General features: G+C 40.7%; 1 protein-coding gene across 2 annotated transcripts; it reads left to right on the forward strand.

Moving 5' to 3' along the window:
* Positions 1-3,026: 3,026 nt before the first annotated feature.
* Positions 3,027-26,702, forward strand: LOC139984436 (solute carrier organic anion transporter family member 1A4-like). Of its 2 annotated transcripts, none has more exons than XM_071998349.1 (9): positions 3,027-3,203; positions 8,275-9,172; positions 9,458-9,757; positions 15,250-15,411; positions 16,173-16,359; positions 17,973-18,114; positions 19,369-19,529; positions 21,141-21,205; positions 21,916-26,702. In XM_071998349.1, exons 2-9 carry the CDS (start codon positions 8,386-8,388, stop codon positions 22,239-22,241), a joined length of 2,130 nt encoding a protein of 709 aa, XP_071854450.1. In that variant the 5' UTR covers positions 3,027-3,203; positions 8,275-8,385; the 3' UTR covers positions 22,242-26,702. The 2 variants fall into 2 exon arrangements, with proteins under 2 accessions (XP_071854450.1, XP_071854451.1); XM_071998350.1 differs by lacking the exon at positions 3,027-3,203 and adding an exon at positions 3,309-3,494.
* The last annotated feature ends 232 nt before the right edge of the window (positions 26,703-26,934 follow it).

The following is a 26,934-nucleotide window of genomic DNA, read 5'->3' on the forward strand; positions in this document are numbered from 1 at the left end:
GCAACTGTTGGTCATTGAAAATGTTTGCGTACGTACCCGCCATTTTATGGTGCTTGATATATTTTTTTTTCTTTCTTTTTTTCACCTTGATTAAACAATGAATTTTTTTCCCAAGTGGATTGATATTATATTTCCTCAAACAATTGATGTTGAGATATTAAGCCACTATTTTTGCTATTCTCAGGTAAGATGCACTGTTTCCATTCCTCCTCGACTCCTCATCTATAGCTTTGCTCGGTATCTTTAGAATGAAGATCCTGTTGCCAGAATATATTGCAGGGTGTAAAATATTTATTAGAAGAGGCGTTTAAGCTGGGCATTATTGGCATTGCCATCTATATGTGTGGGTACTTTGAAATGTAGGACATTTTTAACTACAATAATCTATGGTGGTAGGGGGGGGGGGAACTCAATTAAGTAAGTTTCTATGGGGGGGGGCCAGAGAAAGACATTGATTGGAGGAAAGGGCCACAGAGAATCACAACCTCATTATAAATAGATAGGACCATTGTAGAGGAAGGGCCAGTATGATGCAAATGCCCAAGGCCTTAAGGATTTGCATATTCATTTAGTTGCAAAACTGTGGGACAGTTTTTACTCACAGGCCAGAATGAAATGTCTCACAGACGGGATAAGACCAATGGACCACTTATTGAGAACCTCCTGATGCACACCACATAGCTGGAACAATTGCAACATTACGTTGACCTAATTGTTCTTTTTAAAACATATATGACTGACTTTTATCAAGTGCAGTGCCAACTTCGCTACTCATTGAAATAATTTTGTGCTTATAAATTAGATAAAAAGAAGGTAAAAATAATAATCGTCCTTTACCATTTTCAAGATGTTTGGATTGACTCTTGTACGTAAGGATGTAATCTGTGCTATTCGAAAAGAATTGATAAAATATGGGAATTAATTGAATATCATATTTGGCCGGCTGCTTTATGTTACCAGAAATGTATTAAACCTTCACAAAAAATAAATAACTTCTTGATTTCTCATGTTTTGTGTATTTTTGTTATTCTTTCTCTTTACATGCTGTATAAATAAATGAACTGACGACCATTGGCTGCATAAATTATCATTATAATAGGAATTGATTTATAAAAGAACATTGTTCAGTAGAATAAATTATCACTATAATAGAACACTAACAATTAAAATGGAAAGAAAGTTAGCAGCCGCACAACATAACATGGAGAGGAGTATGCTTAACATAACATACAAAGATCACAAAACCAATAAGTGGATAAGGGAACAGACAAAGGTACAGGATATAATGGAAGTAATCAAACATCGTAAATGGACATGGGCCGGCCATGTCACTAGAAGGGGAGATGGAAGATGGAGCACGCTAACCACTGTATGGACACAGCTTGACGGGAAAAGGAACAGAGGCAGGCAAAGAAAGAGATGGAGAGATGAAATACAGAAATTCTGGAATGAAACCAATTGGTACACACATGCAAGGGAGAGAGAGAGTTGGAGATATCATGCTGAGGCCTTCATCCAGCAGTGGATCGACAACGGCTGAAGAAGAAGATAATAGGAATAGTATACAGCTTTATCTGGCCTACGAAAGTGCAACCACTAGCTATTTAGATGATGTTTTCTTCTGGGCTTTCAAATATCTGTGGGAGAAACAAATTCAGACAATGAATGAGCAAATAGAAAATAAAAAAAAATGTAGAGATATTTTTGTATAAGTGACTCAGTAGTTGCAATGAACAGTTAGTGCTGCTGATGGCTGAGATATTACAGGCGTAGTCCTTTGTATGCTTGTGAGGACAGGTTGAGAATATGTTACATGACATGTGAGGACAGGTTGAAAATATGACACGTGAGGACATGGTAAGAATATGTCACATGACATGTGAGGACAGGTTGAGAATATGTTACATGACATGTGAGGACAGGTTGAGAATATGTAACATGACATGTGAGGACAGGTTGAGAATATGTTACATGACATGTGAGGACAGGTTGAAAATATGTCACATGACATGCAAGGACAGGTTGAGAACATGTCACATGACATGTGGGGACAGGTTGAGAATATGACACGTGAGGACATGGTAAGAATATGTCACATGATATGTGAGGACAGGTTGAGAATATGTTACATGACATGTGAGGACAGGTTGAGAATATGTTACATGACATGTGAGGACAGGTTGAGAATATGTCACATGATATGTGAGGACAGGTTGAGAATATGTTACATGACATGTGAGGACAGGTTGAGAATATGTTACATGACATGTGAGGACAGGTTGAGAATATGTCACTACATGTTAGCACATTGGAAATGTATTACGTGACATGTGAGGACAAGTTGAGAATGTGTCACATGACATGTCACACTATTGTTGTGCATAACGTCACAGGAAACTGACACAAATTAGTTGTACCACATCTGTGTCTAGAGGGTACCACATCTGTGCCATGAGGGTACCACATGTGTCTGGTTTGCGATTGATTATTCAGCCTTCGATTCATACGGATAGACAAACCCTTGGAGGCAAACACTAAACAAAGTGTGCTCATTTGATCACAGTTTTTTTTTTGCATTTCACTGAGAAAAAACAACTGATCAGAATTCATCTTAAAAGACATTCATTATTAACCTGCATTGCAAGGGAATTAATTTACATTCTAACATATATGTAAGTGTATATTTTATTTTATATTTTTACGTTTACTATTTCAGTGTTCATTGTGATTTATTTTGTGTTTTTATTCATATTTTGGCTTAGCGTTTTGTAGCGCTAAATGAGTATTACCCTTGAAAGTTTAAAAAAAAAAGAAAAAAAAAATTCCACTCCGTATATGTATGTATAAAGGGCAAATCATCGATCATTGGATTTACTGTCATACTTCTTATGTTTGGTGTACACCGCACCCATGTACCACAGATTCGCAAGGTGCGTGTCAAATAATATACATACATGCCACACAAACAGGGTACCAAATGTTCCCGTGTAAAGTTTGATCAATGCTGCACACAAAGTTACGCAAACTACATGTCCTGCACAGTATTTTAACAAGAACTGCCTTCAATGCTCGTAATCCACAAATAGAAATTAAGGCCGTTTACTGTCGAAATCACTGTTCAGATTTTGATTACAGTATAACAGTCAGAAAGTGATTACTCGTCGGCTTAGACAAGTCATCAATCTGGTTATTGGGTCCAAAAGGTAAGATAAAGATCGGGTAAGATAAACATTTGAGCGCTACAAGTAGTGATCAAGTTAAATAATAGTTCCTCATTGACAGTTAATTAAGGTCCGAATCCTGTTGGCTGTGTTGTATTACATACATATATAGCTGTTCCGCGATGTGTCTATCATTGACACCGCATAAGCTTAAGTTTCACTGTGCTTTCTGTACACTGCGTTAATCCGATTAGCCGTAGTTTCGTGGATATACAAACATGTTTTCATGATATCGAACGGTGATACCTTGCTACCGACGTTGAATAACATTCAGTGAGTATCTTATGTTAGTTTTAATGTTCTTAGGTATGAGTTTCAATGTTAATTTTATATATACCTACCTGGGATATGTACAGTATGGAAACTTGCAGTGTAGTAGAACAAATTGGAATAAATACAGTAGGCCATACAACTGCCTACAGGTGTTGTGTAGTAGCCTACAAGTATGTCGTGTAATTCGTAGCTATTGTCGGACATTTCGCAACTAGCCGAGATATTCACCGTATCAATATAAATGAAGCCATAGAATAACACATAATTATCTTCATACATAACTTTCATGGTATGGAGATTATTGTTTAGGCTACAGTACATCAACATCACATGCATGAGTTGAACCAACTGGGCAAAGAATCCAAACTTTTTCATGGTACTGCTGAAACATTCACAGCCCTATTTCTCTTCCACCAAGTGGTCTCTTGACCATTCCATTAACTCATTTACTGTATGTGATGTGTTACATGATCCAAATGACACAGGTGGTCAAACGGCCCACACAGGGTGGGGGAGGGGGATTTCGGGCATAGACAGCCCTGGAGCCTGGGGTAAATTAGGACACCAGGTAATTTGGACTGGTAATGTATTGGATAAAAACAGTATATTTTCACTTCTATAATGTATGAAAGGTGTAAAAGGAGGGGATGTGAGCGGGGAGGCAGAGACCGTTACCTTCCTGAGGCCCAATTAATTACTTGGGCTCCCTTCAAAGCACTTGCATGTTTAGGAATGATTGAAGCGAGCTGTCTATGGAAACCAGTTAGGTTAGCATACTCAGTTTCTCCAGCCCTAAAGGTCATGTCTTATTTGTACCAAGGAATAAGTTTAAACTCAATTTAGAAAGCTGATTTAGAACTAAGAACCATATCTCGGATGAATCATCATGGATGGATGAATAGGGGGAGAGGGAGGGGGGAGGGAGATGAGATACCGTGGTGTGGTGTGTCCACATAATAAGTGAATTGTTATAATATGAACTGTAAGATAGGATGACAATCTGCAGAAATGATGCACAAATTATCCTATGAAGCATGATTCAGTCAAGCTTGTTACTTTGTGAGTGCAGGACAAGGTTGTCACATTGTTCTCTCCCTGTTCAACATTAGCTTTAAATGTTCCACAACCCATGTAGACTGGTCAAGCACCCATGTGCCTTGTTGGTCCATCCAATTTACCACTGTATATAGGCCTACAGTAGGTATCATGAGAACAAAATTGGTGATAGATTGATAATTCAATATCCTCCTGGTGACCGGTCCCTACTGTAGAAATTGCTGGCAAATGCATAACTGTCATCGAACAGTCCACAATCGAGCATCCATTGAATCATTCCCCCATATTGCAAAAGGACTAGATTGAATTCGGGAATTGAATATATCGATAATTTGACCAATTCGATAGTAATCTTCTCTTCCCCTCTTTCACCCCCCCCCCCCCCCTAGGAACCAATAAGAAGGAAGAATAAAACCCTTCGAACCAATAAGAAGGAAGAAAAAAGTTTCTCATGCAAAAGAGATATTGACCTCTCTACATGATTGACATTGATGTTCTTTACCTCAAATGGCGTATGTGTGTTCAAAATAGCAATGGTTTTCACTATCGCTCCCACTCATTACATGTGGAAAGTTTTTCGGCGTTGTTCCAGCATCTGCGAAGGAAGCAAAGTCCTTTGGGAATTGAAAGTTCATCAGTACTTATTGCCCCCAACTACTGTAGTCTAGCAAGTTAGATAATGGTCAGATGCTTAGAAATAAAAAATGAACTTTCACTGCAGACCATCCTTCTGTTTAACCCTGTATATGTAGAATTTGATCACTCCTCAATATCTGGGAAATAATTTGGAGCAGGGATGGATTGTCCTACAAGTTTAGCGGCCCCGTACCGGTGTGCTACTGCTAATGGCACTGAATGGATCATTTAGCAATTGCTGCTTCAGTCTGTCCCTGACCAGCATGAAAGTAATTTTCAAAACCTCCAGCAAAGTTTAGCATGCTAAAATTTGAGCGCAATACTGCTAATATTTACTGTTCAAAGTCAAGTCTTGCAAGCTGAGTGTTTATCCAAATACTTCCCTTCCCCCTGAAATGACAAAGGTCGGAATAAAGAGGGGTTGAAACGAGTAAATAACATGAGGAAGCTTCTCGAGTAGGCTGAAACAGGTGGCGGGGGGGGGGGGGGGTTGTGGAGGGATGGGAATACCAGAGAAAGACGGTGTAGTTTGGGTTGTTTACCGAGGACTTTTAATTTTGTTGGTACTGAAGTGGTGACGTGGCAAACGTGTCTAGACAAGGCATTGGAGAACATGACCATACTGCAAGAGACAGCAAAACCCAGTGGCCTTGGAACACTGGGTGAAGGGGAAGGGTATTTGGAGGGGGGGGGGGACAGAAGCCTGGCGAATATCATGTTTGATGACATTGCTGAATGCCAATGGTCGTAATTCTTCTCATGAAGATTAAATGACTTTGCTTCGAATGTTTTTAAACATTTAAGAACATGAGACGATTGTGGGAGTATAACAATACCAATATCACTGAGGCTTCAAAATATATTTGTTGCATGTGTGTGTTCTTTTTTTGGAAGCTGGGGTGTGGGTGGGTGGGGGGGGGGGCAGCAGTGCCTTCACAAAAGAAAGTTGTTTATGATGTTGTTGATCAATGATTTAAGCAGTAAAGACTCAGATTTTAATAGTTATTGCTGTTTCAAATAAGTGTATTTTTCACACAAAAAAAAAGAGAAGAAAATTGGTAAAATTTTCAAGATGATTATTGTATTTCCATCAAAATTATGTTTCAGCTTATCTTCATTGTCACTCACTTGAAATTCCCCACCAATAAAAGAGCATATACATACACAGTTACATTTCTTGTAAAGATCTGTTTTAAGCTTCTAACAAGTATTTCTAGTTTCGGTATGGGTACAGTATAACCTATACTGCTAAGTGTTACATGCACTGTGCGTTAGTAAATATCAGATGAGTCAAATATATTTGTTTTACTGTATCTACAGACATAAATTACCATTGTCACTATATACTATATTGTTGATTTGGTTAATAAGTCCACAGTAAACGTAAACTGTGTGGACGACCTACCATTGTCAAACAACCTCAAAGGTCACAGGTATTGTGTGATTCATACAGCACGGGGTAGTGACTATTTGTTCAAAGCAATTTTAAGAATTGAAAGTTGGTTCATCAGTAGTTGTGTATGGCAGCTGCCTGGTTAAAGTCTGCTGTGGTTTGAGTACCCCCTATGTGCCACTAGGCAGTGGCATGTAAAGGATTTCACATATTGTGGTCATGGGCTCACAGGGTTGTGCTAATAATTAACCTGTATACCCATGAATTCTTTGTGCGAGGTTAAAAAGAGGGGGAAGGGGGTTGGGTGAGCACCTGTGTAAAACAAAATCCCTGACTGAAGCATTTTTCCCGACTGATCAGCGTGGCCCCTCTCCCTCCCCCTTTGCACAAACCACTGCCCGAGTTGGAGGGACACCAATGATTTAAATGGACCACCAACAGTTTAAATGTGACACACTATATGTGTCTGTAACTGGTGTAGTTTTTGAAAGCATGGTGGTGGAATAGATGGAGGGGACACTAGTAGTCGGCACTGGGTGGTGGAGGGCCCGGGGAGGAGGAGGGGGTTAGCCGCCTGTGCCCCGGCCTGGGTTCGGGCATGTGTATGACCCTAACTTGACGTGACACTTTGTTTCGACCCGCATGGTTACAGTGTAAGGGGACTGGGATTGAGATTAGATCAAGTTGTTTGGCTTTTGCAGGCCAATGCTCTTTTTTAGGTGACTCTTCTTAAAAGGTATAAAAAACAAAATAGGGGCGGTGGATGTACTGTACCGTGAACAAATGTTGAGGCAGCCTCAGTCCCTGAATTTGACAGTAATGATATTGGTGATAAACTCAACATTAAATCGCATCCCTTAAATCTCTTCAGTTCACGACACGTAATATAATCGTAGGAAACAAAATAAACTTTTTATTAAAAAATGTGAAGAAAAGCTAGTCAAAGAAACAAAATACAGCATCAGAAAGTATAAGAAACCGGAAATTAGCATCCATTTGAGATTTATTCAAATAAATTTATGTGGGGTGGTGGGGAGAATTGGGGGAGGGGAGAAGTGGGGCAGGGGAGGTTTATTTGCTGAGACAAATGTATGGTGATATATTGTCCATTTAGCTGAGTTCACGGTGATTTGAAGTTCCTCTATCTGCCTACAATTTATCTTAAGTCGGTGTTTGTTTTGGCATGCAGTGTAGGTGTTGATAGTTTTTTTTAATTCTCATGGAGGTTAGGAAACACTCATCTATGCTAATTCGTAATCAATAGGCACCGTCTGTGTTTAAATATTGTGTAAGATTTTGTAAGATTTATTGTGTGCTATTATAAAGAGCTGAGACTTATGGAGGAATCATATTGTGCATTATAGAACCAAGCCGACGTTGATTTTAGTTCAATGCTTCACTAATAATTGTCTTTGTGACTGTGACGAACCGATACTAATTAACAAACACAAGAACCACACAGATATGTGGCATATAAACAGACATATTGGACGACAAAAATGAGTTTTGGCTTAATTTCATGATCTTTACCTAATTTTCATGATAATATCAACTAGCTTGGTAGAAAGACTAACAATTTTAAGGGTCCTAATACCTATCTTTCCTCTAAAGCTGTTGTAATGTAGCAAATTCAACAAAAAATGGATCTACAGAAAATAATATAATTAAATTTGATCTATTTGCTTCCTCTCACAGATGTACGTAATGATGACACATTGATACCTGATCTTTGCCTCCCGAAGGAACTGAAAGAAGATTAATTAATGGAGTAAAATTTAACCTATAGAAACTTATATAAGCTTCAAAATGGCGTACGTGAAATTAACGGATTCGAACGAGAGCCTATCGGGATCCAGGGATCGTTTAAATGCCTCTGCTGACCTGTTTGAAAGAATATCATTGCCAGATAACAATAGCAACAATATGGTAGAGACTCCTCCCTCCTCGCAAACTACTCCCAATATCTCCATATTAGCAGAGGACCCCATTTTAAGAACACCTCCAGAACGTGTCACGATCGTTCGAAAGAAGCACATACAAAAAACGATCAGCAAGAAGCTCACAGGTGCCGAGGCGATCTTAGTCATTATAGCAATTGTCATATTCTTCGCCAATGCAGCCGCCCGAGGTTACCTCAATGGGGTTCTCCTGCTTATACAACACACTATGAACCTCAAGGATTCAGAGGTCATCTTCACGGACATAATGTTTGACCTCGGCATCGTCATCGGTCTGGTCCCGGGGGTCATGGTCCGGAACCATATGGACCGTCCCAAGACTCTAGCCATATCCACTGCTGGCCTTGCTGTCGGCTGTTTCATGTGTGCCGGGCCGTACTTTTGGTACGCCAGGAATCACCATCTCTTCTCGGAGCCCATTGACGTAGCCATCGGTGAATACGAACTGTGCGGTGGCGTCACGTCGCCTCAGCTAGAATCGGCCACGAGGCCGCCTCCGGAGAAATCCCAGAGTACAGAATTTTTAGTCATTTTCGGATCGGGTTTGATGGGGATTGGGACGTCGCTTATGTTCGTCGTAGGATTACCATACGCGGCTGATGCATTCGGCGGAAGACGGACGCCCTTAGTTACCGGTGAGTAGATCAAGTATGAGTGCATGCTGGGAGGATGCCGTGACTGATATATCCAAAACTCGTCTGTGCGATGGAGCTAGTTTTTAGATCTATCGAACTCCCGGACTTACGGTCGTGTTAAAAGTGATCTTCTGCAATCTTGATGTGAACAATATTGTATGGTTTGGTCAAAAGTATGCCTAAGATCAAGCCAAACATTAAAAGCTGCTGTCAAGCTAAGTATTACAACATGTTACCGTTAATATAACAATTTGTTATAATCACGTTTTTTGTTTTTGTTTACAGGAATCCTGTTAATTTCTGCGGCAGCCGGTGTTTGGTTTGGTGAATTATTTAGTTTCCTCATCCAGCTGACAGCGAGTGGAATCAACTATAGCTACAACTCCGTCTCCAGATGGTGGCTGGGATTTCTCCTCTTTGGTCTGTTCAGTCTTCTGTTCTCTCTGGTCCTCTGCACCTTTCAAGACGACTATCCTCCCAGCAAAGAAGACGAGGATGCACGTGATAGGTCAGACTCGACATCTAACGCTCCGGACGATACAGATGGGTTTTACTACATGAGGATGGACGAGGAGAGGCGAAGAAGTAAGTCGACAGTGAACACATTTAGGAGAGACATTAACTTTGTTACTCTCTGGCCTACAAATGATTGTAAAAGGGGTTGGAGGAGGAGGGGTGGTTGTGGGGGTACAACATACTGTCTATTGGATAAGGGGGAGGAGGGGAGGTGGTGGGGGTACAACATACTCTCTATTGGATTAGGAGGAGGAGGGGAGGTGGTGGGGGTACAACATACTGTCTATTGGATTAGGAGGAGGAGGGGAGGTGGTAGGGTAAAACATACTGTCTATTGGATTAGGAGGAGGAGGGGAGGTGGTGGGATACAACATACTGTCTATTGGATTAGGAGGAGGAGGGGAGGTGGTGGGATACAACATACTGTCTATTGGATTAGGAGGAGGAGGGGTGGTTGTGGGAGTACAACATACTGTCTATTGGATTAGGAGGAGAAGGGGAGGTGGTGGGGGTACAACATACTGTCTATTGGATTAGGAGGAGGAGGGGAGGAGGTTGGGGTACAACATACTGTCTATTGGATTAGGGGGAGAAGGGGAGGTGGTGGGGGTACAACATACTGTCTATTGGATTAGGAGGAGGAGGGGAGGTGGTGGGGGTACAACATACTGTCTATTGGATTAGGAGGAGGAGGGGTGGTTGTGGGAGTACAACATACTGTCTATTGGATTAGGAGGAGGAGGGGAGGTGGTGGGGGTACAACATACTGTCTATTGGATTAGGAGGAGGAGGGGTGGTTGTGGGAGTACAACATACTGTCTATTGGATTAGGAGGAGGAGGGGTGGTTGTGGGAGTACAACATACTGTCTATTGGATTAGGAGGAGGAGGGGAGGAAGTGGGGGTACAACATACTGTCTATTGGATAAGGGGGAGGAGGGGAGGTGGTGGGGGTACAACATACTGTCTATTGGATTAGGAGGAGGAGGGGTGGTTGTGGGAGTACAACATACTGTTTATTGGATTAGGAGGAGGAGGGGAGGAGGTGGGGGTACAACATACTGTCTATTGGATAAGGGGGAGGAGGGGAGGTGGTGGGGGTACAACATACTGTCTATTGGATTAGGAGGAGGAGGGGTGGTTGTGGGAGTACAACATACTGTCTATTGGATTAGGAGGAGGAGGGGTGGTTGTGGGAGTACAACATACTGTCTATTGGATTAGGAGGAGAAGGGGAGGTGGTGGGGGTACAACATACTGTCTATTGGATTAGGAGGAGGAGGGGAGGAGGTTGGGGTACAACATACTGTCTATTGGATTAGGGGGAGAAGGGGAGGTGGTGGGGGTACAACATACTGTCTATTGGATTAGGAGGAGGAGGGGTGGTTGTGGGAGTACAACATACTGTCTATTGGATTAGGAGGAGGAGGGGTGGTTGTGGGAGTACAACATACTGTCTATTGGATTAGGAGGAGGGGTGGTTGTGGGAGTACAACATACTGTCTATTGGATTAGGAGGAGGAGGGGTGGTTGTGGGAGTACAACATACTGTCTATTGGATTAGGAGGAGAAGGGGAGGTGGTGGGGGTACAACATACTGTCTATTGGATTAGGAGGAGGAGGGGTGGTTGTGGGAGTACAACATACTGTCTATTGGATTAGGAGGAGAAGGGGAGGAGGTTGGGGTACAACATACTGTCTATTGGATTAGGGGGAGAAGGGGAGGTGGTGGGGGTACAACATACTGTCTATTGGATTAGGAGGAGGAGGGGTGGTTGTGAGAGTACAACATACTGTCTATTGGATTAGGAGGAGGAGGGGTGGTTGTGGGAGTACAACATACTGTCTATTGGATTAGGAGGAGGAGGGGAGGTGGTGGGGGTACAACATACTGTCTATTGGATAAGGGGGAGGAGGGGAGGTGGTGGGGGTACAACATACTGTCTATTGGATTAGGAGGAGGAGGGGTGGTTGTGGGAGTACAACATACTGTTTATTGGATTAGGAGGAGGAGGGGAGGAGGTGGGGGTACAACATACTGTCTATTGGATAAGGGGGAGGAGGGGAGGTGGTGGGGGTACAACATACTGTCTATTGGATTAGGAGGAGGAGGGGTGGTTGTGGGAGTACAACATACTGTCTATTGGATTAGGAGAAAGAGGGGTGGTTGTGGGAGTACAACATACTGTCTATTGGATTAGGAGGAGGAGGGGAGGAGGTGGGGGTACAACATACTGTCTATTGAATTAGGAGGAGGAGGGGAGGTGGTGGGGGTACAACATACTGTCTATTGGATAAGGGGGAGGAGGGGAGGTGGTGGGGGTACAACATACTGTCTATTGGATTAGGAGGAGGAGGGGAGGTGGTGGGGGTACAACATACTGTCTATTGGATTAGGAGGAGGAGGGGAGGTGGTGGGGGTACAACATACTGTCTATTGGATAAGAGGGAGGAGGGGAGGTGGTGGGGGTACAACATACTGTCTATTGGATTAGGAGGAGGAGGGGTGGTTGTGGGAGTACAACATACTGTTTATTGGATTAGGAGGAGGAGGGGAGGTGGTGGGGGTACAACATACTGTCTATTGGATAAGGGGGAGGAGGGGAGGTGGTGGGGGTACAACATACTGTCTATTGGATTAGGAGGAGGAGGGGTGGTTTTGGGAGTACAACATACTGTCTATTGGATAAGGGGGAGGAGGGGAGGTGGTGGGGGTACAACATACTGTCTATTGGATTAGGAGGAGGAGGGGTGGTTGTGGGAGTACAACATACTGTCTATTGGATTAGGAGGAGGAGGGGAGGTGGTGGGGGTACAACATACTGTCTATTGGATAAGGGGGAGGAGGGGAGGTGGTGGGGGTACAACATACTGTCTATTGGATAAGGGGGAGGAGGGGAGGTGGTGGGGGTACAACATACTGTCTATTGGATTAGGAGGAGGAGGGGAGGTGGTGGGGGTACAACATACTGTCTATTGGATTAGGAGGAGGAGGGGTGGTTGTGGGAGTACAACATACTGTTTATTGGATTAGGAGGAGGAGGGGAGGAGGTGGGGGTACAACATACTGTCTATTGGATAAGGGGGAGGAGGGGAGGTGGTGGGGGTACAACATACTGTCTATTGGATTAGGAGGAGGAGGGGTGGTTGTGGGAGTACAACATACTGTTTATTGGATTAGGAGGAGGAGGGGAGGAGGTGGGGGTACAACATACTGTCTATTGGATAAGGGGGAGGAGGGGAGGTGGTGGGGGTACAACATACTGTCTATTGGATTAGGAGGAGGAGGGGTGGTTGTGGGAGTACAACATACTGTCTATTGGATTAGGAGGAGGAGGGGTGGTTGTGGGAGTACAACATACTGTCTATTGGATTAGGGGGAGGAGGGGAGGTGGTGGGGGTACAACATACTGTCTATTGGATTAGGAGGAGGGGAGGTGGTGGGGGTACAACATACTGTCTATTGGATTAGGGAGAGGAGGGGAGGTGGTGGGGGTACAACATACTGTCTATTGGATAAGGGGGAGGAGGGGAGGTGGTGGGGGTACAACATACTGTCTATTGGATAAGGGGGAGGAGGGGAGGTGGTGGGGGTACAACATACTGTCTATTGGATAAGGAGGAGGAGGGGAGGTGGTGGGGGTACAACATACTGTCTATTGGATAAGGGGGAGGAGGGGAGGTGGTGGGGGTACAACATACTGTCTATTGGATTAGGAGGAGGAGGGGAGGTGGTGGGGGTACAACATACTGTCTATTGGATTAGGGGGAGAAGGGGAGGTGGTGGGGGTACAACATACTGTTTATTGGATGAGGAGGGGAGGTGGTGGGGGTACAACATACTGTCTATTGGATTAGGAGGAGGAGGGGAGGTGGTGGGGGTACAACATACTGTCTATTGGATAAGGGGGAGGAGGGGAGGTGGTGGGGGTACAACATACTGTCTATTGGATAAGGGGGAGGAGGGGTGGTTGTGGGAGTACAACATACTGTCTATTGGATTAGGAGGAGGAGGGGAGGTGGTGGGGGTACAACATACTGTCTATTGGATAAGGGGGAGGAGGGGAGGTGGTGGGGGTACAACATACTGTTTGGATTAGGAGGAGGAGGGGAGGTGGTGGGAGTACAACATACTGTCTATTGGATTAGGAGGAGGAGGGGAGGTGGTGGGGGTACAACATACTGTCTATTGGATTAGGAGGAGGAGGGGAGGTGGTGGGGGTACAACATACTGTCTATTGGATAAGGGGGAGGAGGGGTGGTGGTGGGGGTACAACATACTGTCTATTGGATTAGGAGGAGGAGGGGAGGTGGTGGGGGTACAACATACTGTCTATTGGATTAGGAGGAGGAGGGGAGGTGGTGGGGGTACAACATACTGTCTATTGGATAAGGGGGAGGAGGGGTGGTGGTGGGGGTACAACATACTGTCTATTGGATTAGGAGGAGGAGGGGAGGTGGTGGGATACAACATACTGTCTATTGGATTAGGAGGAGGAGGGGAGGTGGTGGGGGTACAACATACTGTCTATTGGATAAGGGAGAGGAGGGGTGGTGGTGGGGGTACAACATACTGTCTATTGGATTAGGAGGAGGAGGGGAGGTGGTGGGGGTACAACATACTGTCTATTGGATTAGGAGGAGGAGGGGAGGTGGTGGGGGTACAACATACTGTCTATTGGATAAGGGGGAGGAGGGGTGGTGGTGGGGGTACAACATACTGTCTAATGGATTAGGAGGAGGAGGGGAGGTGGTGGGATACAACATACTGTCTATTGGATTAGGAGGAGGAGGGGAGGTGGTGGGGGTACAACATACTGTCTATTGGATAAGGGGGAGGAGGGGTGGTGGTGGGGGTACAACATACTGTCTATTGGATTAGGAGGAGGAGGGGAGGTGGTGGGATACAACATACTGTCTATTGGATTAGGAGGAGGAGGGGAGGTGGTGGGGGTACAACATACTGTCTATTGGATTAGGAGTAGGAGGGGAGGTGGTGGGGGTACAACATACTGTCTATTGGATAAGGGGGAGGAGGGGTGGTTGTGGGAGTACAACATACTGTCTATTGGATTAGGAGGAGGAGGGGAGGTGGTGGGGGTACAACATACTGTCTATTGGATAAGGGGGAGGAGGGGAGGTGGTGGGGGTACAACATACTGTCTATTGGATAAGGAGGAGGAGGGGAGGTGGTGGTCTGGGTACAAGATACTGTCTATTGCATTAGAGTACCAGAGGTCACCTCTTTGCACATGTGCACGTTTGAGAACTTTAAAATATATTAGTAGTGATTCTCTAGCATGTTGCAATACTGAAGACCTCTAAAGGTTGAAATGCTATTTTTCTTTTGGATTTTTTTGGGACTGACAAATGTGAGTGTTCTGTTTAAGTTTAAACAATGATTATACACCGATGCAAATTCAGAATGAAGCCACAGATACCTGCTCTTGCTCCATCCCTCCCCTTCCCTCCCTTTGCCCTACCCTCCCAACTGTCCATTAATGCAAACAGACCTGTCTTATCCTTTCATACGTTTCTTTTTTCTCTCTATCCTGGTACTAGGTAAACGATGTATTCCGTTTCTGATCAAGCACATCAACGTTGTATTCTTATCGCTGGCACTTAGCTTAGAGGGCGCCATCCTGACGGGGTATTTATTCTTCCAACCTCAGTTTATGAGTGTCGTCACAGGCCAGAGTCTTTCTAGATCGGAGCTCTCTTTCGGTAAGACTTTGTTTAACATCGGAACCTTCTTTAACGTCAGTTCTCATTACTATAACTCCAACGCCATTAATTTGCTTGTCTGTTAAGCCCACCGCACACTGCCCGACTGATCATGACTGACACATGACCGTCGTGACATGTTTTTCGATTGTTGTGAAGATTGGACTAAAAACTGGACCCCCCCTCGCACACTATCCTTAAAATCAGCGCTGCAACGAATGTTTGCTATCAATGCTACATGTTAAAGTTGAAGCCGACGCAAGATCAGTAGTAGCGTGTAGCACCCTCAGGCTGCCACGACTTTCCACGTAACGACAGTCGAGTTGATTCGGTTGTGATCAGTCGGGCAGTGTGCGGCAGGATTATTCACCATAACATTTTGCAAGCAATTAACAATGGGCTTCAACAGTTTTAGTTAGTCAGTCATTCATAAGTTAATGTTCTCCTTAAAAGTAAGTTTGCACTTCACAAATATCATTGTAAATACGTTCTGTTTATACAAGCAGAAGCTCTGGTAACGAGATCCCAAATATTTTGAGACTCCCATACTCACCATAGTGTCTCCAGTGGCGTCAAGAGAGTGGACCGCTTCTTGATTGAAGCCTTCATTTGTTTCTCAGTAAGTCTGTTTATGAGAGAATGTTATTCTTTATCGACCATGATTCAGCGGCCCCGAGGCTTTAGCAATTTATCCTCCCAATGCCTCTGCAACGTGTCAAAGCTTTAATAACATGTCCATCCCTTCGTTTCTTTCTCGTTAGCCTCCGTTACATTGCTGCCTATCATCATCGGTATGCTCGTTAGTGCCTTCTATATGCAAATCGTTAAGATGGACAGCAGGAAAATATGTCGAGCGATTCTCATGTTCAACGTCCTCAGTCTGTGCATATCTTCTGCACTGTATACGTTCAAATGTGAGGAACCGAAGATTGTACCGGATTTTTCAAAGTAAGTTCAAGTCTGATCCGTCAGATGAAAACTATATATGTTATCGAATCAAGTTCGGGTTCGAGCCCTGGTTACAGGGTATGCAAGGTACCGTGGCTCCTGCTCAGTAACCCACCCGACCCCTCGCCCCTCAACCCACGTCTCAGCAGAGTAATGGTAATTGTCATCCACTTAGAGCTTTTTTTTTTAGCTCTGTCAGTAAAGCACAAGTTCTTAAATCTGAGGTCACTTATTCAAGACTTCACTCTAGAGGTAAAGATTAATTATCAAATAAGTCGGTGTGCAAATAGTTCGGGTTACTGCTGGATTTGTCGCAACCTTTTGGTAACATGCACAACAACGAAAGAAATAGATATGGGAATAATATTCTAATAGTGTAGATCCAAAAATCACTACACGGTTGGTAACATCGGGTAGATATCAGCGTGAATGGGTATCAATGCCTCCCAAACATCAAAACAGCTTTTTGAGTTGATTTCGATAAATATGAAGATGCCTTACGATGCTAACTTCTCATATTCAATGTAGTTATTCAACTTGACTGGGTCAGTCAACTCTCGTTAATAACTAATTTAAAAAAAAAGTTTTGAACACTTTTCCCAGTTTGTGTTTTGTGATTAATATTTTAATACTTATAATACTAGAGTTTGGGCGATACATTTTCTGAGCATTCCAATCAAATTAATTTATTTCCCGCTATCAAATTTATTGTTCACTCACTGGGAGAATTCTAAGCGTGTTTTAGGTACATTTGCTGACATCTTTGACCAAAGGCAATGTGTCAATGCTGCTATCCCTGGATCGGCTGAAATGCTTCATAAGTCTGTAACTACCAGCATATTTCATATCACAATTCACTAGATAATCAGACTGACATAAGAATACCTATTCTATTTCCTGTTCAAGGGATCTTTGATACTCACTGGACATAACATAGTTATGGCCATATGGTTAAAGTCCCAATCTTAGGGGACTTGGATTGAAAGTGGTTCAAGTTGATTGTTTTTCATGCCCAGTCTTTTCGTTTGAAGTAACTTTAATACGTAAGAACAGAAGAGGAAGAGAGACATCGATCAATCTACCATATCTGTTCATAACTCATATATGTGAGTTTATACATTATATTTGCACAAAATCTGTACACAGAGTATTAAGAGAAACGAACGCTTGTGTTTCTTACTAGAAGATTATGTAATACAAGCAACAAGTGAAAAGTCAACTAATGTATTTGTTTGTATCTATGTTAGATCCTCCTGCAAGCAGGAACTTGCGAAGAAGCCTCAATGGCTTATCAAAGCCAAGCTGACCCAAGTCAGTCTCTTAGATGCATATTTAACGTTTATGTTTATGAATTGTCAATTGTCAACAACTCTGTAACTGGACAACATACATTAATCTTGGAGTGACTCAAACTAGGAACCTTATGATTGTAATAGAAATATATATATGTAATAGAAGTATAGGAAAGAAACAGGACCCACTTTAGGACCTTTATCTTATTCAGTGCCTTTGAGGTCACTCGTGAGTGATGTCCAGATAAATCAATTGTTCATAAGTTAATCAGACGTAATGTCAGCACATTTTTCCCTCTCAATATCTTTGCATAATTACAGAAACGTGACTCAGTATGCCTGCATTGATACTTGCTCCTGTGATGATAACCTCCGGACACCAGTGTGTGGGTCAGACGGTGTGACTTACTTATCTCCTTGCCAAGCTGGATGCAAAGAGGAATACATTGAAAAAAATCAGCTGGTATGATATGCTCTTGTTAACTTCCCTTTTATTTGTAGATTTTGCATCGCGATGGAGCCGGGGGGCTATAATAAGAGGTGGGAAGTTTGCCACAGTTTCCCAACCCCTATCAAGTTGGAATTTTACTTTCACTTGTATGTATGTATGCATGTATGTGTGTATGTATGTATTTTAGATCCTCCTGCAAGCAGGAAATCGCGAAGAAGCCTGATTGGCTTATCAAAGCTGCAAGCGGACCGAAGACAGTCTCTTACATTCATATTTAACGTCCATGATTATGAATCGTCAATTGTCAACAACTCTTTAACTGGACGACATGCATTAATCTTGGAGTGACTCGAACCCGGGACCTTATGATTGGAAGGCACCGGCGTTAACCACTGAGCTAACACTCCACTTTGTAGCACTTTAGCTATAGCGTTTGTAAATTGGAACTGATTAAATTTTTTGTTTTTATTAACCAACCCTCAAAGATAATAGAATGTTGGGCACAGGTGCGGAATACGGATGATGCCTGGAATACTCAGTATTGAGGTATTGAGTATTGAAGTCTGATTACCAACTTTGTCAACCTGTGATGTTGTCCAATATTATTCTAGTGCCAATACTGGTTACACATTGTTTCCTTTGGTGCTCATTGACATGTTCAGATGAACCACAAAGGCAAACACTGAATTTGAAAAACATAATATACCTAGGCTCAGAATCATTACAAGGACGATCACTCTCAAGCCAAGAAATGTAGTTGCACAAGTTTAATGTTTGCAAATGTCTATGTAACTTTCTTTACCCTGTTTAGGTATGGGTTTTAATGGCTTAAATAGCTGTTGAACTTTGCTGGAATTTCTTTTAGAATGCATCTGGCAACAGTATAGTGAAAAATCCATCATGGTGATGGAACTAGAAATATGTTTGTTTTCGTTATAATATTTGAATCATTTATTGTAAGAAAAGAGGGGGAAAAAAAAAATTCTGAAAAGTACAGCAAACATTGACAGTTAGGAAAACATTCCAAAAATTTTACATTTAACGAATAAATCAACAGAACTATTACAATGGGAGAGTAGAGGTGTTGAATCACATTTGACAAGATGGTGTCGCAATCCAACTTTTGGAGTAAGGGAGGGTCTAGCCAGTCATAATTGGTAAGATGGGGTTTTCAACAAACAGTGTGGAATATTTGTCTCTTCAAGATAGTTGTCTGCCAATAGAATATTCAATTTTAACCTATTTTGTTCTCTTCTCATTCGGTAGTTATTTCAAAACTGTACCTGCATCGGACACAAAAGTTTTGAGGCAGAAACAGGGCCTTGTCCTGCAAACTGCATTGGCCAGGGCTGGCACATGTTACTCATATTTACAACGTATTTCCTGACTGGGATACAATTTTGTGCAGCAGTGTATGTCATATTTAGGTAAGTGGAGTTGTTTGGAAGTCCTCAAGTTTATGTTTAGTATAATGCCTAAACATGTTAAGGTAGAAAATCATTCAAAAGTTATGGCTTTGGCGTTAGTGGTTGTATCACTGACATCGTTTTGAAGGTGTTAGTATTTAGAAAAGAGACAAGTCAAAACTATTTCTGTACAGATGTCATAGAAGGATTAATTCGATTTCTACTTTCCATACAAGAATTCTTAGTCATAGTTTTAATGAAGAATATGCTGGTGTTATCATTTCGTTTTACGGATTTCATTTCAAAGATAAGGATATGTTAATAAAAGGGAGTGGGAACCAGATGTACTGTAATAGGATAATAATATAAAAATGAAAAGCAAATTATAACTCAGTTTGTTTGTAAACGGTTGAAGTGCTTCTGTTAGATTAAAGATCGCTGCATGGCAAATCAAACAATTTCTGAAAATTGTGTCTTCTTTAATTTTGGCAATGTACGAGCTCACACTTGCATTTTGCTTCAATTAATACTAAACACCCATTTCAGTTCTGAATAAAATGGATGGTTTCTGTCATTATTATTGTATTGTCATCCTGGAGAACTCAGTTCTAACAGTAGCATTTCCAACCTCAAGAAGTGAATAAAAACCGAATGAAATTTATTGCTTGTTGCTTGATAAAAAAAGGCTTTTTGTAATTTAAATACCATACCAGCAACACACATGCATCGAATAGAGCACATATATGTAAACGATCATGAAGATCAACTGTCCAGAAAACTGGGCTTTAAATGTCCTCGGATTTGAGTTTCAATGTTTTAAGAGCGATGCTAAAAACTGCTTTAAGTTTTCACAAATACTTCCCTGGGTAGTTCTAACCGCCCAAAATATTCCAAGACATACATTGAATAGATGTCAGGTAGACAGTTTATCCTTGTCGTCAAGATAAAGCACTTTGAGGATGCCATGAAAATGCCGTATGAAGTTTGACATTAACTCACAACTATTTTATCTGTTAACATTAAGAGATATTTAACATAAAGACATTAGCAGAGAGGTTGTTAACTAGTTTGACATATATTTGTAGAGTTTTATATTTATAATAATAAATGAACAATGGAAAACTGACTGGGAAATATTAGACAATGGAATAGAGCAGAGAAATTTATGGCTAGAACGGGCTTCGAAACCAGTGACCTCTAGTGTACGAGCCCAGCAAAGAAATGTCTATGTAGGGATCGCCATCAACTAAGGGCTGGATAGCTCAGTTGGTAGAACGCTACATGGGTTTGTAATCCAAGAGGTAACTGGTTCAAATTCCTCTCTAGCCTTACATTACTTTGCTCTTTTCCATGGAGTATACCAGGAGAGGAATAATGTGAAAGAAATAATAATGCAATATGTATCATTAAACACAACAGTGAATCGCAAATAGCTTGTAGAAAAGGTACAGTATACATTTACTTGCTATTAATTAAGAGTTCTACCTAATTGGTTTTGTCATTCAATTGGTCATTACCTTTGGAGAAAAACATTACAATTGCAACCAACACTCTCTTTACCCCCCCCCCCCCCTCCCCTCCTCCAACCAAAGAAAACCCAGAAATATGAAGTTTTTTTTTTTCACCTTTCAGATCTTCTACAGGCTATCAACGGGTGCTTGCTTTAGCCCTTTTTGAACTTTTGTACCGTATTATAGGTGAGGATGCAATTTTTAGTCATAGAGTTAGAGTACATCTTCAGATTCATGTTTTGTCTACAGTACTTACATTGTTTTGTCAATGTGTGACGCATGGAGACTATATAGTCTATTTGGTTAATGTTAAAGATGTGTAAGGTGAAATTTCTTGATCTGTATGTCCGCTCCAAAAAAAATTTCTAATAAAAAATTCAGGAATTATAAATCGGAAGGGATTTTTTAGTGGAGTTGTAGAGAGTACCTCATGTAAAAGAAGTTGTTTTTTCTAGAGATTACATATCTTCCTTTAGTATCTTGTCCATGCGCTCAAAATATTGACAAAATAAGAGAGTAACATTGATATAAATTATTGGGGAAGTTTTTCATTCTATTCTTGTAACGTTACAGCTTGAATATTCCTAAGATAATTGTGAGGAGCTCATAAATCGTAGATATGGGCGACGGGAAAGAAGAAAATAAACCAACGATTATCGCATCTCACACTTAGTATAACATGTTGAATATCTGCAAATGTTTCTACATAGAAATTCAAAGGTTACACTAACCAGATAGAAACATACGAAAATCGTGTAGAATTTTATCACCTTTTATAATTGTTATTATACTTTGTTCGAATCTGAAGAAGATGAAGATTTGATATTATTAAATGTTGAAAGTATAAAACTTGTTCCATCGTCATAATTTTGTTTCTTCTTCTTCTCTGTTTGCAGGTAATTTACCAGCTTTAGGCTACTTCAAATTCACCCTTAGTAGAGCTTGTCTTTTTTGGGCCAGCGAGACCGGAAAAGACAACATTTATCAATACAACTACGACGAGTGTGTAGTCTTCTCAGCTAACACTCATCACTTCTTCTTTACGTCGCTGATCATCCTCCTGAAATCATTCATACTAGTCTTCTTCGCAGTCGCTTTCTTCAGCACCAAATCTGAGTCAAACGAAATGACTATAGCGGATAGAGAAACGATCCGTTTTACGAGACTCGAGCTAGACGATGATGACTCTGTGGACCTGGACCCACCACCCACTCCTCTCTAGTGTGAAGTCATATAATTACCTTTGCTTCTTCATGCCAAGGTACATTCACTCACTGCTGTAAACACTGCCCTTTGCAGGATTATTCATTAGCCTAAGTACACTATGTCTTGTTAATGTCTGTCAAAGGTACGAACTTCCATTTCAAAACAAGGAAAACTGTAACTAAAGGTACATTGCGACGGTAATAGTCTAATAGAATTGTGTTCTTTATTCATATCCATATTCTTGTTGAAGAGATCTTTGGGTAAGATATATAATTAAGACATTCTGTTCCCTAGGAGATGAGCATTAATAGAAAGTGGGGTATCCAGCTCCGTAAAAATAAATAAATAAATAAATCGAAGGTTAGAAGGAAGAGAGAGAAAGATTGAGGAGAAACAATTAGAAAAAAAGAACCAAAACAGCGCTAAACGAGATGACATGGAATATGGGATAAGTCTCTTTTAGATACAGGGTGTAACATCAATTTTACAACCATCATACCGAATTCAATAGTGGTATCACTTACGGTTTCAGATGTCCAGGTCGAAGGTCAAGCCTTTTACTTCCAATGAGTACTTCAGGGCTCCAGACTTCTCTGTGTGATGTTACATATCAATATTCTAAAACGGGGATGAAGGGTCACATTACGTTTGAGAGAACAATAATGACTGAGGTTAAAATGGACTCCTTTTGTGGGTGGAAAATTGCATCGATCAATAAGCTGAAACACATTCACCTGTGCTACGTAAGAAGATGGAATCTCGAAACGAGATCAAAGAAGAAGATATGCTCTTCAAAACCAAATTCTACATAAAACAAATATAATAATGATCAGTTATCAACCGGTGACCATTCTCTGCACACAGGGAAATTGTTCTTTTGTGTCCTGCTTCGAAGCACTTGTACGGACAGTATGAGCAGTATGAATATCATGTTTCTATGTTCGGCACTGGTCCGTCTACGCATCTGTGGAGGAGTGATATGAACATATCATACAGACAACAACAGTGTAGTTATGAATATGAGTATTCATTTTTTTAATATTTTCAAAAAACTTATAAAACAACTAAACCTCTTTCACAACTCTCCGTCTTCAAATGAAATGAATATTATCTGTGACTTGTTATCTGGTGTAAAGAAAGTTCTTTGCATTGATAAATTATGTACATTATGGTTTATTAATATTTTTTATAAACGTCCTTTTGTCTATGCTCTGTAGAGACAAACGAAACTGTAATAGTTACCCACTAGCACTTACTAGCCCGTGGAAGAGGCCGACGTGGCTTTCAAAATACCGTAATAGAACCTGTGCGGTAGTCAGTTTAGTCAAATTTTATACTGTGTAAAAAGTCTCCTGACTGAACCGTTTTACACTGGAGTGATGAGGGAGTGTTGGAAGGGGAGAGGGTGGGGGCTGGAGGTAGCTGGGTGTGCTTCACTCTTCCCCAAGTTGTGCCCGTCACAGATTTCATTTATCTCTATATTAGTAGAATGACAACGGACAGTCTTCAATCTTTAAGAGGAATAGATAATATCGAGACTCGATTGAAGACATTGAAGATGGAATCAGTTTAAAGATATATTTATATCTGTCAAAGGATGGAATTCTTACAAGAGTATGTGTTTTTGAAAGGAAATGCAACTTACAGTTCTTTCAGTGAGGAGGAGTCATCTTTTTGTTTTAAATTATCAGTCTGTTTATCTTGTTTAAAGCAATTCACTTAAAAATGTACATATATTCATTCGCTTCTTATTTTTACAAAGCGCCTCAGATCAAAATAGTACGAATATTGCCAAGATTATTTTTTGATATAAATCATAGCGTACAGTTTGCCATTTTTCAGTACATGTATTTTATGCATTATTGATATTTAATTGACATATGAGTCTAGTAAGCAAACTTATAAATGTAGAAATTCTTAACAATATTACAAAACACACACATATATGACTGAGGTTATGTATATTGCCATAACACATACATTTATAGGGGAGCGCACGTAATGTGAGCCTATTTTTCACAATGTAATTCGCAGTTTACAACTGTTTTGCTGTACAAGTACAGCAAAACGCAGTACAATCGTCTTTCGTTTGTTAGACACGTCTTCCAGCAGATAGTTTAACAATTAAAAATCTTTGCTTGTCAGCTTCCTATCACAAAAGGTGCTTCCCTTTCTTTACATAGCCTGTAAGGACAAGTCTTCCAACAAACATCGGTTTTATTGTTAATGCATGGTACAGACATTGTCATTCTTTGTTAAGAAGTCCCAACCAGACTAATAATAATAAATATATTGCTATACAACTTATATTGCTATATAACTTAAAAAGTACTAAATATTTTATTTCATACTTGACATTTTCGTACTTGGGATAAAGTTTGTCAAAAAAGTACAGAGATTTATTCAAATTAAGATTTTACTTGATTATACCAATGTATCCTGCCTAATCCTATTTCTTCACTACTTGAACCTCAGTTATCCAAATTTTTAGATATATTTGTAGTTTGCTATTTCCTATTTGCTTACTTTCCTATCATGATGTTAGCTATACTTGCACACTTAAGTCCTATAAGCCTTCCAAAGACTTTGAATTGCATCCATTGCTGCTATTTACACAATATAATACTTTTCTGTAAAGTTTATTCCATTATAATGAATCGAACCTGTTGACAGTTGCATAAAAACATATAGACTTCCTATGCAATGGGGTTTGTTCCCCGAAATTATATGTACTGTACTTGTATATAATAGATATATATACAGACACTCCTATATATATATATATATATTTCTATGTATATATATTTATATATATATATATATATATATATATGTATATATATATATATATATATAGTGAAATCGTAGTGAGTTGGAAAATCCAGAACAGTGAAAAACTTCCAGCCTCCACCGGGATTCGAACCTGGGCCTCCCGCTTTTTATGCGGACACCCTAACCACTAGGCTATGGACTGTGTTTGTATGTCCAGAGGTTCGAAACCTGTAAGGAAGGTCGCCATTCCACTGCAGGCGTTTGTCACCTGTATCGAACAATACTAGTTCTGTTATGGTGACATATGTAACTTACTCTAGAAATCAAACATATATATATATATATATATATATATATATATATATATATATATATATATATATATATAGAAATTGTAGTGAGTTGAGTAGAGAGTGAGTGAGTAGAGTGAGTAGAGAGAGTGAGTGAGTGAGTGGGAGAGAGAGTCAGTGAGTCAGTGAGTCAGTGAGTGAGTCAGTGAGTGAGTGAGTGAGTGAGTGAGTGAGTGAGTGAGTGAGTGAGTGAGTCAGTGAGTGAGTGAGTGAGTGAGTGAGTGAGTGAGTGAGTGAGTGAGTGAGTGAGTGAGTGAGTGAGTGAGTGAGTGAGTGAGTGAGTGAGTGAGTGAGTGAGTGAGTGAGTGAGTGAGTGAGTGAGTGAGTGAGTGAGTGAGTGAGTGAGTGAGTGAGTGAGTGAGTGAGTGAGTGAGTGAGTGAGTGAGTGAGTGAGTGAGTGAGTGAGTGAGTGAGTGAGTGAGTGAGTGAGTGAGTGAGTGAGTGGAGAAATTGAAATTGTAGTGAGTTGAAAAATCCAGAACAGTGAAAAAAATTCCAGCCTGCACTGGGATACTAGTTCTGGTGAAATATTTGCCTTACTCTAGAGATCAAACATGATGCTAACCAACTTAATATCATTAGTGATTCCTAAAGCCGGATCTCGAAAGAGATACTTTAAGCAGACTGTTGAATGAAATGTAAGTTAACTACAAAGGCAAGTGAAGATAAGTATAATTGAAATTGTAGTGAGTTGGAAAATCCAGAACAGTGAAAAAACTTCAGGCCTCCACCGGGATTCGAACCTGTATGCTGTATGCTGACACCATACAGCAACCTCATTTCTTCCTAGCACGGCTGGGCGCTCTGTTACCATGGCCACACTTTGAAAAGAGCTCCGTTTATGTACTTTCCCTACTTCTATATATTGAGCACATGTATACTTATATATATATATATATATATATATGTACGAAGTATGTTATCAGTAACGTTATTACGTATTATGATAGTTTCTATGATTTTAGTTATTCATTTACTTTCGTCCGGTAGGCACTTCTTACAAGTGTTCGAAATCAACAGTTCTGTTTGCGAACTATGCAAATTACGCTGAAGTACTTTATGCATATTCATGAAACACCGCTAAATATGTATTCATATATGCGATTTTCAATATACTTAATCCTTTACACCACTTTGATCTGTTGTCTTTAAAGTTTTCTCCGCCGGAATCGTTGATGCAAATTGTCTTTTCTTTTATTATTTTTTTAATTTCTAAATTGAACAAACTCAATTTCAATCCAGACCATTTTCGTACAAGCAAACTATCTATCTCAGCCTTCGACATATTTGCTGTAATTTCCTTTATATTTAAATATGAAAGGATGACGCCAATAAATTTTCTAGTGGATATCGGATTTGCATTGACTCATTCTGTTTTCTTTTTTCGTTCTACATGTTATAATGAAGTGTTGTAAGCATATTGTCAAATTTGTTTTTGGCGTTGACTCATTCTTCGTTCTTTCTTTCGTCCAAATAGTTAAACAGGAGTGTCGTAAGCATATTGTCATTAGTGATTTGCGTTAAGTCATTCTGCTTTCTTTCAATTTTTGTTCTACATGTTATACACTGAAGTTTGTAAGTAGTATA

The sequence above is a fragment of the Apostichopus japonicus genome, chromosome 17 (genome assembly GCF_037975245.1).
Source record: "Apostichopus japonicus isolate 1M-3 chromosome 17, ASM3797524v1, whole genome shotgun sequence".
In the NCBI taxonomy this organism is placed as follows: Eukaryota; Metazoa; Echinodermata; class Holothuroidea; order Aspidochirotida; family Stichopodidae; genus Apostichopus; species Apostichopus japonicus.